The sequence below is a fragment of the Ischnura elegans genome, chromosome 8 (genome assembly GCF_921293095.1).
Source record: "Ischnura elegans chromosome 8, ioIscEleg1.1, whole genome shotgun sequence".
NCBI lineage: Eukaryota > Metazoa > Arthropoda > Insecta > Odonata > Coenagrionidae > Ischnura > Ischnura elegans.
This window is the reverse complement of record NC_060253.1, coordinates 48,555,149-48,572,445: the sequence shown is the minus strand read 5'-3', so window position 1 is coordinate 48,572,445 and position 17,297 is coordinate 48,555,149. Positions and strand designations below refer to the sequence as shown.

Here is a 17,297-nt window from a genome sequence, read left to right as displayed (position 1 = left end):
TAGTTGGTCAGGCCCAGAAAATGGCTCTAAAAACTCTTTAAAAATATAAAGTTCGATCTAATGATTAATATCCACAATATCTTCAACATGTAAACAGGGCATTTACAACAATCGAGCAGCCTTCGGAGCATTTAGAAAGGGACTTCCCACTGGTTTCGCACAGGCCCTCTTGTCGACACCTATCATATTGCCACACACACAGTCTCACACACACAAAGCCCCAACTCTTATGAAGACAACTGGTCAGCACCTTCTCTCATGCAAAGATGCTCAAGAAAGCCGGACTCAACGGACTTGTAGCAAAAAGCGAGCTCCTTCAATCATATTTCCAAAGACATCCGGTGGGATGCTCAAGATCCACTACTGATATGCTCAAAACTCTCTACTATTAAAAAAAAAACTAAGAGCAAATCACTTGCGTGACCTAATGCTCATATTCCTTGTACTTCTGCCCTCCCCTTCCCAAATTACACACAAATAAGTACCCCAAATTATTTTGTTTAGCAACTACTCCAGATTTTCTGAATGAAGATACAAAAAGGCAAAAACTAATGCCCCACGGTTATCAATCAATATTTAGACAAAAGGTTCATCAGTCTATTTGATTAGAAATACTTTTCCTATAGCATCAAGCCATATGGAAAAGTTCTGTTTTTAATCTGAGGATCTTTGGCATCACTCCATTTCTTAATATATCTACAAGAGAAAGCAAAATGGCAAAAAATGTATAAAAGTAGTACTTAGAAAAACAACAAAACTACTTGACTACTAAGGCTGCCACTATTGCCTTCTTTGATGCATACCCAAGTCTGGTTTTCAGTTTAACATATCACCCAAAGTATGTTCACAGTTCACCTAAAGAGAGGAAAATGACTTCGAACATGAGAGAGGTAAAATACTAAAGAAAAGACAAGAGCATAGGGGAGGAATCCTTGAATTTAACAAATGCACCGTTAACTCTTATTATAGATTCCTCCCCTCAATATATATATATGTATATATATTAATATCATTCCAAAGGTACACTGATTGATATGAGTGATCACTCCCAGGGTTTATTTCAGGGATATTTTCAAAGTATCCTACCCTATACGTGCACAAAGGGATATACTGATGGTTACTGGTTAAAAACTATCCTCTATTGCCATTTAATGTCAACGATTAATAGGAATCAAAACTATCATCCTCTACTTCTTTGTCAAATCTCAATTACTGAAAAATTCTGAGTGGTTAACAAAAAATTAGTTACCCCTTTTGATAGGTAAACAGCGTGCCACACAAGTAGGTATATACACACAAACACATATTAATGTATTAATAAGGTCCAAATATTGAAGAGCTCTATATCACAATGATTAAAGAAAGGCACATTCAATCTACTCTATCACATCCAACGTCTGCTTCCGCACTATACAAAAACAAAAAATGCTTGTCTGTCCCACAGCCAAGGCTGCAACAAACAAAAATGCTTGATCAAAGAGGTCGTAATAATTTAATTTTTTTGATGTCTCCTCTCCAAGTGGCACCATCATCCATTGTTTCTACCCCCAATTAAAAATTAAAGTCACTTGGATTATTAAAGCTCAAATGTCAGATACTTTACTTTGACATCGGGAGGATTGGCATGCTCAATTATCAAGGTTGGACATGATCAATCTTTTGGAAGACAACATTACTTGATCAAAAAGTGACAAAAATGAAAAAAACTTCCATTGAGCACAAAATCAAACTGGAATGAAATCACTCCTTTTCCTGTCTTTTAGAATGATGATGGTTTCCATATTTAAGGCACAATGATGTATGTACTTCGGTGTGAGTGACTGACTAGAGAACTATAAAGTAAGGCTACTGTGTCAAGCTACGTGAAAGAGCTTGTGTTTCATACGCTCAAAATTCTTTCGAAAATAAAGAACAAATCTAAAGCACCAATCAAAACATGCCATGACACTGCATAGAAAAACTGTGCACCAGTCTATGTATGATATATATATGGGCATATATATATGTATATATATTATATATAATGGGTCTTCTTCACTTATTTCATCATGTGAATGAGAGAAATATGAATGCCAAAAGAAATGGTGGTGCACACTTCGCTTTTCGCTAGTTATGTATCACAGACAGCAGCGAATAATGGGAAAAAAACACAAAAAAGTGAAATATCTAACAGCTAAAAAAAAGTTAAAAACTACGACCATTCACATTACAAAACGCACAGTCCATAGAGTATAAAAAACATGGTGGGACCCTGCCATAAGGACTTGACATGGGAATGAAATATGCCAGGCCATATCAACATGAGGCGGACTGGCCAAGCCAGCACAATGGCCGCACTCGATAGATATACGTGAAATGGGAAAGGGAGGCCGTTAGAGAGGTAGCCAACACTACAGACAACATCTGTGGAACGTTACACACAAAACACATGTATAAGACATCCCTTACCGCAAGGTCCAACCACCAGCAGTAAGTGTATGTTAGTTGTAAATGAATGAGATTACGCCATATCACTCCTCAAGAGAACACACAGCGCTTTTGTGTCTGACAATCTGAAAAAATCGCCACCCACAGCAAAAACGGTTAAAAATAAGCTGAACAAACGGTTAAGAAAAGCCAAGCAATGAATGATACAAGTAATAAGGAATAAATATATAGATATATATATGTAAATAATATACATATATATATGTAGATATATACCACCGATCAAGCAGCTCACTGATTTAATATAATCTGGTGTTGTTTTCTACTGAGAAACTACTTTATTCAGTACTGCATACTACAAGTGCATGTTTTATGGATCTTACTACCAGATGGCAAAAAGTATTTTTTTTAAATAATCATCAATCCATCCAGCCCCACTACATCACTACTACACACACAGAAACTACAAAAAACATCTAAGTAAACACACTAATGAGTTACTATTTAAAGTGTACTTATGTCACTACCAGATATATATCAATTAATAATACGCACACAAACCACCAAAAAATCAAGAAACTAGAATGAAGTGATAAGGATAAGGAAATACATAGTTGTTATAAATATTAACTAGTAACTAGTTGTTAACTTTTTTTCAATAGAAATTTTTTGATTTTCTTCATTCAGACAAACCCTCTTTTTTCAAAGCTAGACACACTTTTTAATTATTTTAGTATTTTTAAACACCACCTCATCATACAGCAGCAGACTTCTCTTTTCAAAGAAAAAATACAAACTTTATTTGCTTCCATTTTATCGTTTAGAATTAAATACAAAAATAGAGGGTTTTTCTTTTAAATAATTATTATTATTGTTATCATCATCTTCATCTACTTTACCATCTGCACCCTCCCCTCCCCACCCCCCGTCCCAACTTCCCCTCTCGCTTGCACTTTCGTGAACAATGCCTCTTGTCCAACCACCATCTCCCACATACCAAGTATTATCAACAGTTATTGCTGCTTACATCATGAACAAAGGCAGTATTTGGATATTCCTACTCCTTAGAAACCAATCCAGAACCAATTTGAAACCAACAGTCAGTAGGAGTCACCTCGAAACTCGAGTAGGATACCTCCCAAATCACAAAAGAACCTTCTCAGGGGAACTTTATGACCTTGATTAGAGAACAGCTCCAGGCTGTGAATTCCCCACAAATGGTGCACTCACAGCCGGGAAAGACAAGGTAGGAGATGAGGTTTTGCTCGGGGAAGGGTTGGGTGAAAGTTTGGCACAGAACAAAATACTCCCTCGATCGAGACACCGCCATTTCAATGGATTCCAGGCACCCATTGCAACTCAATGACCCACGATTACCAAACAGACAAAAATATACTCCCCACCCGCATCCAACCATATGGGATGGCTCACCACTTCAGATCTTCTGAGGGTGTTCGGCGAAATTATTATCTGCGGCACTTTTGGAAGCATTTGCAAGAGCAGAACGAGTGAAACGTGGAGGTCTGAAACGAGGAGGAAGATTTAACTAACAGCTGATGGGATGCGTGGAAGATGGCAAATGTAGACGCCAATGGTTCAAATGCAGAGCACAGCACCGCGTTGCGTCACAGAGGAGAGTGTTTTGTTTGATGGGATGAGGAGGCGGAATAGGGAAAGGATTCGAACCCATACAGCACAAAGTAATTGGCAGTCGATGCGCTCAAAACACCAATTCGAAACCTCTTTTTGCATACATGCTAAAAAGTACACTTTTTCGTCCCAACTTCTGTCCAAGGATGCCCAAGTAGCAGGCAACACTCTCACGGTCATTCCACAACTTTCTCCACTCTTCTGCCAAGTCCACATCAGTCTCTTTCCACCTGCTTGCTCATGATCCTGCAGTCGGCATCCGTTCGACAGACCAACATTCACTGCCAGCCACTTGCACCACAAGTGCCTCATTACTGATACATCACCATCGTCACTACAACACCCTTGCGTCAAATATCATTTATCATATTAACTTACACCTTATTGTTATCGTCAAAACCCTCAATTATTACTATACACGAATGGTTTGGCATCTTTCCCTCCATGTGATCCAAATATGCACTTTTTTTTGCTCTTTGAGAAAACCCAGAGGTTAAGGGCCTTGGGCAGTGCAACACCACTAGCGAGACCACATCGACAAAGGGTGACTAAAGCAAGGGACTCTTGACTTAGCAGGAAAACAGGCCTTGGAGCCAAACCCCCATACCCTCCCTTGCTTCAGCTGGCCCGACAAGCGCAAGACGCGGAAGTGCCACAGCACACAACACACTAAGCCCCTAGTGACACATCCTAGTCCAGTCACAAGCCGACCGACACAAAATTACTGCCAAAACACTTTCACCAACAGATGGAGACAAATTTTCAAACAGACCGATTGGCGCATCACATATGCTTTGTCACAGATATGACTGTGATTTCACAGGGACTGTGAATTTATACCATAGGTGAACTGCGGGGTATATTTTAGGGGATCAGCAGAGGAAAAGAGCCACCCAAGAAAAATAATATATACATATATATTTATGTATACATATACATACTTATGTATATATATTTGACATCACACATGAGCCAGTTATCGACTCCCTTTTGCCACTTGGGCAACGTTCACAGTTGATGAGAATGGGGCAAAGGTCAGGGGTAAGGGGGGCAGAGGGGAAAGCACTGTGGATATTGGGGTGGGGGCTTTACTCCAGAAAGCTATCAAGTTTCCTTTCATGCGTGTGCATCAAGAGCACCCTTCACAACAACGCATCAAAAGTCGGGCATCACCAGGGACAGGTTGAAGGGGACGAGGCAAAGGATTACGATGGGATCAACCTAATGCATTAAACCCACCTTTCCACAGGAGGGAAAAGAAAGTCACAATACTTAAATGTCAAAAAAAATAATAAATATTAACTTGTCACCACACACTTGCGTGATGAAAATATCATGAAAAAAATGACAAAATAAAAAAATGCTCGCTTGAAAATGACTTAATTTAGCTGCCAAGAAAGGGCTTTCACACTCCCTACAATGCATTTAAAAATCTCACAGGGGGCATGCACATGCTAACTTAAAAAAAAACCTTAACGTTAAATATTAAATACATTTTAAATTAGAGGAACAAGATTGGATCTAAGCACGAACAAGTGTCGCCCCTGAGGGGCTCCCAGAATCATCAGATAATTCTCAGAGAGAGCATTGACTGCATCTCCTGATGAATGACACAAACAGTGGAATGTACTAACTGCACCACATACGTACGAGTGCAATTACTCTTCTGCTGTGTGACAAGCACGAGTGCATTCAATTTCCCGCAACTGTTTAAATTCTCTGCTCTCAAACGGCAAGAGGGCAATGAACCAATCTAGTGATGAGCATAAATAGGACCAGAGGCTTTATAAAAGATGCACCTCAACTAAAAAAAAAAACTGTACAATTCACTAGCTGAAGAGATCAGAATGAGAACAATAAATCACAAAAAAGTTACTCCTGACTAGAAGTGTCAAAACTACTGGGGGTACAAATTATATACCCTCCCACTGCACCAGCTTCAATCAAAAATTTACCAAATACAGAGCCCCCTATTTTATCACAACGGCATTGAGCTTTCCAGGAGCTACTTCTGAAAAATCCATTGAAATAAATTACTTGTTCATAGAGAGCATCCAATGAGTGACGCAAGCCCACAGCACGCACACTGCCCACAGCCCAGCGGAACGCATCCAACCTTCTCCTGAGGGAAAACATTCAAAAATATTACTCATCGGTGTTCAAGGAGGGGGAGAGGGGAGGAGGCAATTCACATTGGGCCGTGTGCTCGCGACACCCAAAATACGCAACGCAACGCACCCTCCTGCATTGAGTCATCACATTCAGTGGTACCTGAAACCCATGAAAACATGCTAGGATTTTTTTTTCCTGCCATGAGATCCGTGAATTTAATACTTTTTTTTATGAGTAAATAGTAAAAAATAACAACAAACGTTGTCAAAATCGAGCGAGGCCAAGCAACATGGCCACCACAAGTGACACCTCAGCCCACGAGAGATATATTTATACACACACACATTAATACATGTGCGAGCGCACAAGACGGTGTTTCCCGCCTGCGCACGCCTCTCCTCCCAGCCCCCCACAACCCCCGCAGTGTGTCTCGCGATGCCAAGCGGCTTGGAAATCTTCACCGCGCCACAGAGCACGATGCCTTTTTTTAAGTACGTTCCGAGAGGGGTGGGGGGCTGAGCCCAGCGTGTGGTCCGACAAAGAGGAGCCAATGGAAGACGACTGAAGGTCACCCACAATCCCAAAGCGAGGAATAAGGGTGGCTCACATGGGCTGAAGAGGCATGCAGACACCATGAGCATATCCTAGTTAAATTACGCTTTTTATTCCCACTTACACACACACATCTTTAATACTGTTTATTGCGAGTTATTGCTAAATGCTACCAGTGTCCAAGAGGTGGTGGGTTCGATAATGGACATCCAAACATATTCCCCAACAGTCAGAACCCGACGTCAATCCCTTTAATTTCATCTAAGAACGCCACATAATTGATTAAGTGCAGTCAAAAAACAATAATTTAACTTATTACTTTCGTGTAAAATAATTAATATTTTGAAATGCTTCTGCAATAAAATTTCAATCACATGTTAATCTTTCAAATGAAGAAATCGTCTGAGACAAATCAAAGGGAGCTACAACCTAAATAAATTTCCATCACTGAACATGACATTCAGACAACAGAAGGTGAACATTAACTGCCCATTCCCTAAGTACGATCAGAGACCACGCAACCTGACCTCCTTTGGGGCCCTCGAGATATGTGCCCTATGAAATGCTTCAGCCTTACACTAGTATGACCCTTTATATCGACAAAGAGAACTACAAGTACAAACCCAGCAAAAAAGTGTACACCTACAAGACACGCACACATCCACACTTTGGAAACATGCAGTCACACTCACGCATGCACCCAAAAACATGCCCGTGACACGACTAAACTAATTAAGACAACTCTCTCTCTCGTCTTTGGGGAGATTCGGGACTGGGGCAAATTAAGAGAGAATACTCGGCGGATTAAACTTCCAATCCACCAGGGGGTGTTGCTGGGAGCACAAACAAAAGACTGGGATAAAGGGTTGGGGGCGTTTCCAGGGATCCAAAACTGGGGTGAGGGGGGTGTGGGGGAATATGTATTCGACGATTCAATATCCCAGAGGCAGCATTGGTCAGAGAATTATTAATACAATTATTACATATTCTTGGTCATAGCCATTCTCCCTTATTATCACTGTACTTGGTGTGGAGGAGGGGGAGGAAAAGGTGGGTGCAAGGCAGTTGCTCCGCCGCACCACGCTCTGCCCCAAAGCAGTGCCAACCCATTCTCTCGTCCTCCTCCTGCTTCTCGTCATCTTTTGGTCCTCAGATGTCGTCGTCTTCGGCATGCCACGCGGCACCGTTTCCCCCTCCCGAGCCAAGGCTTAAACATACATGCCCATGCCGTACATTGACCCCCAGTCCACGCCTTGGAAGCTCGACATGTCCACATTTGTGAGTGAGTAGCCTTGGTACGGGCTGGCCGCTGCGGCAGCTGCAGCCGCCAGAGGGTGGTGATGTGGGGTGCCAGGAGGTCCTGGTGGACCCAGGGGGTTGCCCGTCAGTGTAGGCATTGGATATGGCGCATACCTTCAGAGGGGAGAAAGAACAACCTCATGATGTCTCATGGCTTGAAGGTCACCCTAAAGGATTTAACTAGAGATGGGTCGAATACCTTTTATTTGAATATTGAGCTCGAACATCAAGTATGAAATTCTACACGGCAAAACATGCCACCTCTTTCTAAGCATGGGAAAAGCATAGAACTTAATCTCAATATATTCATGAAGTATTTGGCTCCACAAAAGAAAACAATCACTTGGAATTTCGATCATATCTATTAATGCCCATTGTGATCAAGATTGATGATCATGGATGTAAAAAAGCCTCCAGAAAAGTTAACCAATGGGGCACAAAATGTTAATTACACTAGCATATATACATCTCTAAATAAACACAAAATTTCTTAAACACCACCATTATATGGAAAATGTCTACAGTTAATATAATTATGAATACCTAGAGTGTTAAATGATAGATACTTGCATTAAGTATTTAACTATTTGAGCTGTCCATCCCTAGATTAAAACTCATTCATAGAGCACACACATGTACAAAGTGGTACGAATAAGTGCAGTTGTTCCGATCAACAATTAGAGAAGTTCCAACCTCTAAGATCAAAGAAGACAGAGACCACAAAGACAACAATTTACACTCAACAATGATAGCGAAAATCTACATGCTACTTCTACAACATAGAAGGGTAGAATAAATGCCTTTGATTTAAGATAAGTTCCCACAGGTCTTATTCTCACAAATAGGTATTTCTAATTCACACACAAACTGCGAATCCAGATCAAGAGTAACACTAAACATTTTAGCTTATAGAATTCTACATTATAATTACACTCTTTCAAAAGACATAACTACTAGCCCAATCTATTAGTTTTGAAAATGCAGCAAAGCGATCTCATCTTGAAATACCTTTACTCTGGAATTAAAAATAGCCCTGAATGCCAGAATGACAATTTGGCCCAATATTAGCTATCTAATGTCAGATTGATCTGCTCTTATTTTACGAGCTGCCATTCAATAAGTTATCAGGAGGTGAAATGCTGTATGCTGTTCTCATTAAAACAGTCTGTCTATAATGCTTCTGTCAAGCAATAGGATGTACGCATAGCAATTTGATCACATACTGTACCAAGAAGATAAAACTTCATAATATGTATGACATACTTCATATAGTAGTCGCCCACAAATTTTGTCAACTCAGCAGTCATTTTCAAGATGATTCTTCAAAACCTAAATAGAATATTGAACAACACTTGACTCAGGCCCTATCTTTTCCATAAAAACTAACAGGATAACATTCATTGCATAAGACGAGATGGTTAGACACTAAGGGTTGATCCACTTACCGATAACTTGCGAGGCTGGCATAGGGTGAGGCAGCTGCACCCCCTCCACCTCCTGTCCCTCCCTGCGTAGCCCCTGACCCTCCAGTAGCACCACCCGCTGCTCCCGTCCCAAAGAACTTGCCATAGGCTTGTTGCACGGCAGCCAGCTGGGCAGCAGCTTGCACCTGCAAGATAGAACGTGATTCATGCAATACAGCACTAGAAGTCAATGAAAGAAATTTGAAGAGCTACAAATGTTTCTTCTAATCCAAGTCAAGGCAAATGAATTTTCTATCCAGGAATTTTTGGGTCACTCATATAAACATCAGTGATCTAATACTGAATTTTTGATCCTAGTGAAACATTAACTCATTGAACACAATGCAATACAACTTACCTAACTTTTTAAGCTTATAATTTTCCATCTGACATTCCCACTATCACTTTGCCAACAATTTATAGAGAGAATCAAGACTTTAACTGATATGGAGCACATTTCCAAGAAGATTCAGTATGTCTTGAACAATTTTAAAGCTGTAATTGTATTGCAGAAGTAGAGGCATAGTTATACCCTTTAAACCCATTTTTTTAATATTCCAACTTATGGGTTGAAGCTAATTCAATTAATTTCAATTAAGTACATAAGATACGACATATTCTTTGAAAAATTTGCCCCAGAGGCAGAGTGTAAGCATAAATTGTACGGCTTGATTAGGATTTTCCAAATCTCTGCAATCTATATGAATGATACAGACGCCTGGAAAAACTCAATAGACTCTAGAGCTTCTACCCATAACATATTAATGCACCTCAAATTCCATGCACCAACTGCACTTACCTGTGCTGCAAGGTGAGCGTGGGCCGATGTGGCCACTGCCAGTTGCTGGGCATTGGAAGGTGCCCCTGTCGTTGCCTGCTGACCCACTGCACCTACGCCTCCCATACCACCCACTGCCCGCTTCCCAGCCACCTGCCCATGTGGCGATACGCCCAGTTGCAAATGCGAAAGGTGCAGTGCTGTGTGGTGATGGTGGTGGTGGGCTGGGTTCAGGGCAGCTGCGGCGGCAGCTGCTGCTGCGGCAGCCGCGGCCGCAGATGATGCTACAATGCAAACAAGAGGAGAGGGTTGAACAGGAGGAAGCAAAGGCACCCCATCACATGACACACACTACAGTACAACCCAGTTGACAAAAGTAAGGACGTTTCCAAAAGTGCCAATAGTAAAGTTGATTTAGGATAGCCATTAGTCGAGAAAAGCACAATTTCATATTGAAATTGAGAGAGAAAAAGTAAGTCCACTAAAAACAATTTCATGACTGATGGGATGAGGGATGGGATGAGACTGAAATAAATAGTTTGATAGATAAGGGGCAGCTATTACTGAATTGGTTTACTTCTATTATGGATCTGAAACATCCACATTTTCACCATGAAGCAATTTTTCTTTTTGCATGAAGTAGATTTTTTACACGATTCTGACCTTGTAAATACTCCATTTTCCAAAAAAAATTACGTGCACTGAACCACAGATCTAAGCCTATGAATTCTCAGCACCAGAACATTCAAACTAGAGATGAGATGAATCCTAAATTTTCTTAAATTCAAATCTTAATCCACATTCTCAAATTTTTCAAACACCTCAAATCTTTCCAATCCTACACTACAGTGAATTATTACAGAACAGAAATGACACATAACACCTGCATTCAACTAAAAACAAATTTCCGAAGAGATTTCAAATTAGTATGAATGCTATCACTGTTTGCAATCACTTTTCATTTCCTTATGCATAAGTTCTTATTCTTTGACATCCTCATCTGCTAACCTGACAGGTTTTACCGACGTATGTCCGATCCAAGATTTGAGGATTTGAATCTGACATCTCTAACCCAGACAAAAATTTTAATATACTCCATCCAACCCATGGAATCGATTTGAAAACTCACCAAGCGAAGATGTGGCAACGAGTGCGGCCGAAGATGCCTCCTTTGGCTGCGCTCGCTTGCACTCCACCTTCTTGTTCTTGAGCGTGTGGAAGTGGATGTCACACACCCTCTCCACCACCTCCTCTGAGTCGAACGTGACAAAGCCAAAGCCCCGGTGTCGCCGCGTCTGCTGGTCCATCAGCATCACAGCCTCCTCAACGCGCCCAAACTGTCCAAAGTAGGCACGCACCTCCTCCACTGTCGTCTCCTGGCTCACGCCACCCACAAATATCTTCTTGGTCCGGGCATTGCCAAGCGTTGCCACCGTTGACCCCGCCGCGCCACCTGCCACAGAACCATTCTTGCCTGGACATGATAATTAACATAATGATCAGGAGGGCCTACTAGCGACTGCATCCACTACAAGTCACTACCTCCCCACAGAAACAAATCTATATGCTATCCATGCTCTTTTAGGTCAACTTTCAACCAGATCAAAGTTTGAGGCAATGGAAACGCATTATTACAACTAACGAGGAAGAGTGATCAAATTAGACATTTTTTCTCAAACATTATCGAACATGCATTAAACTTTAAGATGTCATTTAGAGCTATTAAGAGTTGTACAGTCTTGTTAGGTAATTCGCATTTCTGGGAGTATTTAAACACAATAGTACAAATATCAGCATAAGCTGGTGACAAACCATTCTTTGGCGTTGCATGCTTGGGGTCAATTTTCTTCCCGTCCAGTTGGTGAAGGGGTACTTTCAACACTTTCTCCACGCTGGCGGGATCAGAGAATGTGATGAAACCGAAACCTCGACTCCTCTGCAATTTGAAAATAATACACATACATCACTTGCAAGTTAGAGCAGAAAAGTGTCTTTATTACCTATTGCTTAGACATATGTTACACTTTTACAATACTACTGCAGTAAATCTCAATAGAAAAAATATGCTACAAATATAGGATTTTTGGTAGGCACATTCACATCCAAAATCACCTCAGCACAACTAAGAATGCATTCTTTTAACACCCACATCACATTGCATGACTATGCCAAGTACAGGCGACTTCATCAAACTATAACTGTGTAAATTGAAATAAAATCAAAGAAGTAAATCCAACCACCACAAGAAAATAACCAGCAGCAACATAATTGTAAAAAAGGACCTATTGCTTCTTCACATTGAAAACATTATGCAAGAAAACTTAGGCATATTTTTCACTCGATTCCCTTGTCACATCAATTAAGAGAAAAATGGATATTTAAACATTTAAGCACAACTCAGAATGAGAGTGCTAATAGCAGACAAACATTGACGAAAAATCTACACCACATATTTTCTCACCCCCACTACAGAATTCTTGGCTGTGCCATTGCCATGGTGTAAACCTCCTTGTTTCTGACATGAGAAACCCATGCCACTGAACAAACAACCCATGGCAAATCGTTCCAACATCACTTCATATTAGATATGAATTTCAACATTTCCATTCTTTTGGGGATCCCCATGGTATTGTGTGCATTTATTTACTATTCTTATACCCAAAACACAACAGAAGATAGATTATTTTCATCAATTTCAATAATTTGCCTCAGCACCTGGTCTTACCTGTGTGACAGGATCCTTCATGACAAGTACGTCAGTGACTGCACCATAAAGGCCAAAGTACTCGCGCAGCTTCTCAGCCGTTGTCTGCCAACTAAGTCCACCCACAAACAGCTTGCCCGGCGCCGGGTCTGCACCTGTAGATGGTGTTGACCGCCCTGATGACGAGGAACCTGCCCCACCATTGCCAGCAACCGCAGCCCCCGCCCCTGTCACTGCCGTACCATTGGCACTGCTTGCCGTCAGGCCACCATTCATTGTCACTGCCGCCGATGAGGGGTTGTCGCCAGATCCACCTCCACCCCCACCACCACTCGCCACACCATTTGCCTCCATCACCAGACTGCAGGAAAAAAAGTCAGGGTCATTCACAAAGAGAAGTCCACATGTCAATCTGCTACACTGTGATGCATGTTGTCACACCTACACTTGGCATCTCACAAACCTCCCACACAGTCTTATTACAAGACTGTCTTGGTACCACGTCAAAACCAAAGTTTGGGCTGGCAAAAAAGTACCAATTTCACCAGGAGTTTCAATTTATTGTATTACATGAGAGATTAAGATTCTCGCACATCTTTCTGCTGCCTCCGTGACCAAGTAATGAGAATGTCAACTTCTACACGTTTCTTGGCCACTAGTTAGCTAGGACTTGTGGGTAATTGGGAATATTACGTATGTAACTGAAAAATAATGTTAACATGAAAGGCTATGGGGGCTATAAGATAAAGTCAAAAGGAATCAACACAGCAGTTGGCTAATTTGTCAGTTTCATTTACTGTATGGCTGGTAAAAATGAGACATTTCATATGGTGGGGAAAGCAAGGAGTGAATTTGGCTCCTTAATCAGTAAAATTTTTAAGATAAAGCAATATGTAATGGCAAATCAAATTATTTTTATCGCACACCTACAAATTGACACCAAACAATCATGAGCTGGGACACAGAGCCTGTTGTATGTAGAATGAGTAATATCATGCTCTTTAGAGTGTATCACTTTGAAATATACAGGTAGGTGATTGGAGGTGAGTGACAGCTAATTATCAGAACACCTGTAATGTGCCCGCCTTATAGAGCTTCTCACATGAATTCAATTGTTGGCTTTAGAATTTTTAACTTTTAAAAAGGACATACCTGGTCAAATCCAAAAACATTTTATGAAGTACAACCAGTTTCAACTTTCCAATTGAGCTACCATGCAGATATTTATTGGCAGAGGAGGAAGAGGTGGTATGTGCTTCAAGATACACAATGTCACCAGACAATATGTTTTTGTGCAAAATGCTGTAGTTACAAAGGATGAAGTCAGAATTTTGATTAATTCACCACTATTCAAAAGGGTTCATGCCAAAAATTTTCAATTTCCTTGGCTTCTAGTTAGAAAAAAAAAATTTGCTGCCCAGCAAGAAGGGTAATAAAATACCCATCTCATCACTTGATTTCAGCAATACGTACTCCCAGTATTCAACTATGATTTTCATCTTTTTTGCTATGACTTTTAAAAATTATTCCTTCAACATTACCCAATATCCCTGACTGCGACTTTCAGTACCGATTTTTATTTCCCTGACAAAACTATGACTTATCTCACTGGTATGACCCCTGTTAAGGAATTTGGGGATCCAGGTTTGAATCCTTTTTAATGCAAATAATTTTTCCTCCGTAGATTTTTGCTCAGCATATTCACCTTCACATGACTCTTTAAAGGTACGCCAAACTATTCTGAGGATATTTTCTTGAATAATACTTATGGTGAATACCCCAGTACTCAAAGTTCTGGCTTTGGCCTTGGGACTGCATTTTACCTCTGGCACCATACACCACTTTTTCCTCCAGAGCCAGCATTAAAAGTCATGAGTTTCAACCATGGAGACTCTTGAGCATGACTTGCAAAGGTAAAAACCAGTTGTGTAACAGTCTCCGGTTGATGTAATTGACCAAGTCTGTCATTCAACACATATTCAACAAACAATGCTTAAAGCCACAAATTCCAATAATTAACTATTTAGAAGAGATGCAAGAGTTACCAAGCCACTTCCAAGCTCAATAAGATTTTGCATGGATGAGGTCATTATAACTCTAATATCAGACTTATTTGTATGATCTAAGGATCAAACATGATATAGCTACATTAAAATATTTTGCACACTTTCAGCATTAATTTTAAATAGTGCAAGATCATCAACCTAACTATTGGATATCTATTCCAAACATAGTAGACAAATAGAAACATAGCCTAATGTATAAGTGTTACCAATCAGCCGTGCACAAACTAAGTTTACGTAAGAATACCTTAGTCTTAAGAAATACACAATTTTCCACACCCTTACAACTAATAGTGATAAATACTAAAAGATAAGCCTGTACAAGATGTATAGAGTAAGTTGATCAACCACGACGTACTATAGATATTCTATTCTACCACTAGGTATTAGAAAATTAAGTGCATCTTCTCTCGTGAAGCATTTCATCACCTGTAGACAGATGACCTGCAGGGTCGTTTGTAGAAAATATTCGACTACCTCCACTCCAACTCCACAGAATTTTTTAGGTACAATAAACAGCCAAATCTAGATTAAAGGGCAAACTCTCAAGAATTCCCCAGGCAGACACATACCAATGGCCATCATTTGTGCCTCTAAACCACCGAATAGGGACATTGCAGGACAAAGGAAACTATTTTGGTACAGCAAAAGTGAAAAATGCACTGCCTACAACTCTCTCCTCAACCTAGTTTTTTAATAAATATAATGCATGAATTCTACATGAATAGTCGAACAGAAGCATAGAAATTATGTTTGAGGCAAGATCTGTCGATTGCCGTGCATCAGTTTTGAAAACTGGAGCAAAGTCAATTCATTCCTGCCCCTAAAATATTAACAATAATGGATTAAATAAGTGCACCGAATATAGAGATGAAAAGACAACATTTATATTGGGCATCTTCTCCAGCATAAATCAATGTCACTGCTTTATGATACATTGTAACTTTCATATTAATTGGAATGTTAGCTCCCCAAACACCAGTTTCCTAAAATTTGCCAATCTCTCCTTGCAGCTCCTGCCCATTATCACCATCGTCGGTGCGGTCAGCACAGGAGTCGTTGCTGCCATTGCCTATGCCACCTACAAGCTGGACATACAGTGAGTACAATCCTTATTTTGGCATTATCCCTCTAAAATTCATGTCAATTTAAAACTGACAATACAAAATTGGCTGGCTCGCTCAGGTTCGAAATACAATTCATTTAAAGAATCCAGTCGATGGCAGGAAAAGATAAGTAAAAAAATTCTACATACAACCATTCTATCATAAGTTGCGCATAAAAAAATGTGAAAGCCCCAAATTCTCACGTTGGTGATGTCACTTGAGTTCTGGGCCATTAACTTGCTCAGTGAGGACCTTAAATTGTGGGAAGGAATAGTAAACAGCTAAAGCGGTAGCCCGCTAAACATGACTATTGTGATGTCATCAGATTATCATCATAAGGGTTGAGAAGATTGATTGTTTGTCATGAACAGATCAACAACACAACTTAGCCGAGATTCGAACCACGATCTCCCAATTGGCCGGCCGTTAATTTTTATTATACATGCATTCGTCATGCGGGACTAGAACATTCTGGGTGAATAACTTAGTTCCCTGGCCAAGCGTCGGGTTTATGTAATATTGATGCCAGCATTCGGTGCCGTGGCAGGGAATTCCACACGAGAAGCCACACAGAGAGAAGAGGGGACGCAAATCCGAGAAAAGAAAGAAGGAAGCCTTGCGACGGACGCTAATCTGCCGCGACTGACCGAGAGGAAAGCCACGACTGCGCGAGCCTGAGACACAGGAAAGAGCACGCCAATGAGCATTGAAAAAAGTGGTGCACTTATTGACCGCTTCAATGGTTGGAACCTCGAAACATTGACAAGGGATTAATTCGGGACAGTCATCTTCCGATTAACTCGACGGAAGAAGACGCGAAAAGTATGGAAGAAGTTAAAGGAAGAGACTCGAGTACTACTAGCCCGGTGCGACACTGCTATCGAAAAGTGTTCTGGGAGGTCATTCTGTATTTCCAAACTCGGGCTCAGATTCGTATATCGTCTCAGATTAAGCCAAATACGGACATCGTTTGGAAGTTCAAAAAGTAGCTGACCACGACGTGCAAGCAAAGACTAACTAATACGGGTCACATCCATGGGAACGGTTCATTTCCATCCTACCACTGTCGCTGTCTCGAGCAATGAATCAATCACTGAATGATTCATATGAAGAACTAACACTTCTCGGAATGAGGTCATTTTT

The 17,297-nt window shown here is 40.7% G+C and overlaps 2 protein-coding genes across 8 annotated transcripts in view; one reads left to right on the top strand and one right to left on the bottom strand.

The window, feature by feature from the left end:
* The window catches only part of LOC124163789 (normal mucosa of esophagus-specific gene 1 protein-like), a 75,352-nt gene that overhangs the window by 35,070 nt on the left and 22,985 nt on the right, over positions 1–17,297 (top strand). For both annotated transcript variants that reach the window (XM_046540881.1, XM_046540880.1), the window contains exon 3: positions 16,062–16,147. In XM_046540881.1, the coding sequence (XP_046396837.1) occupies positions 16,062–16,147 (86 nt within the window). The remainder of the gene's footprint in view (positions 1–16,061; positions 16,148–17,297) is intronic.
* Positions 1,512–17,297, bottom strand: part of LOC124163788 (RNA-binding protein Musashi homolog 2-like) — a 93,474-nt gene continuing 77,688 nt past the window's right edge. For 5 of the 6 annotated variants that reach the window (XM_046540876.1, XM_046540875.1, XM_046540878.1 and 2 more), the window contains 6 exons: positions 13,007–13,346; positions 12,094–12,217; positions 11,411–11,755; positions 10,303–10,565; positions 9,486–9,649; positions 1,512–8,154 (listed from right to left, as the gene is read on the bottom strand). In XM_046540876.1, coding sequence (XP_046396832.1) covers positions 7,950–8,154; positions 9,486–9,649; positions 10,303–10,565; positions 11,411–11,755; positions 12,094–12,217; positions 13,007–13,339 — 1,434 coding nt within the window. In that variant the 5' untranslated portion in view covers positions 13,340–13,346 and the 3' untranslated portion in view covers positions 1,512–7,949. The remainder of the gene's footprint in view (positions 8,155–9,485; positions 9,650–10,302; positions 10,566–11,410; positions 11,756–12,093; positions 12,218–13,006; positions 13,347–17,297) is intronic. The other variant, XM_046540874.1, reaches the window with a different exon arrangement.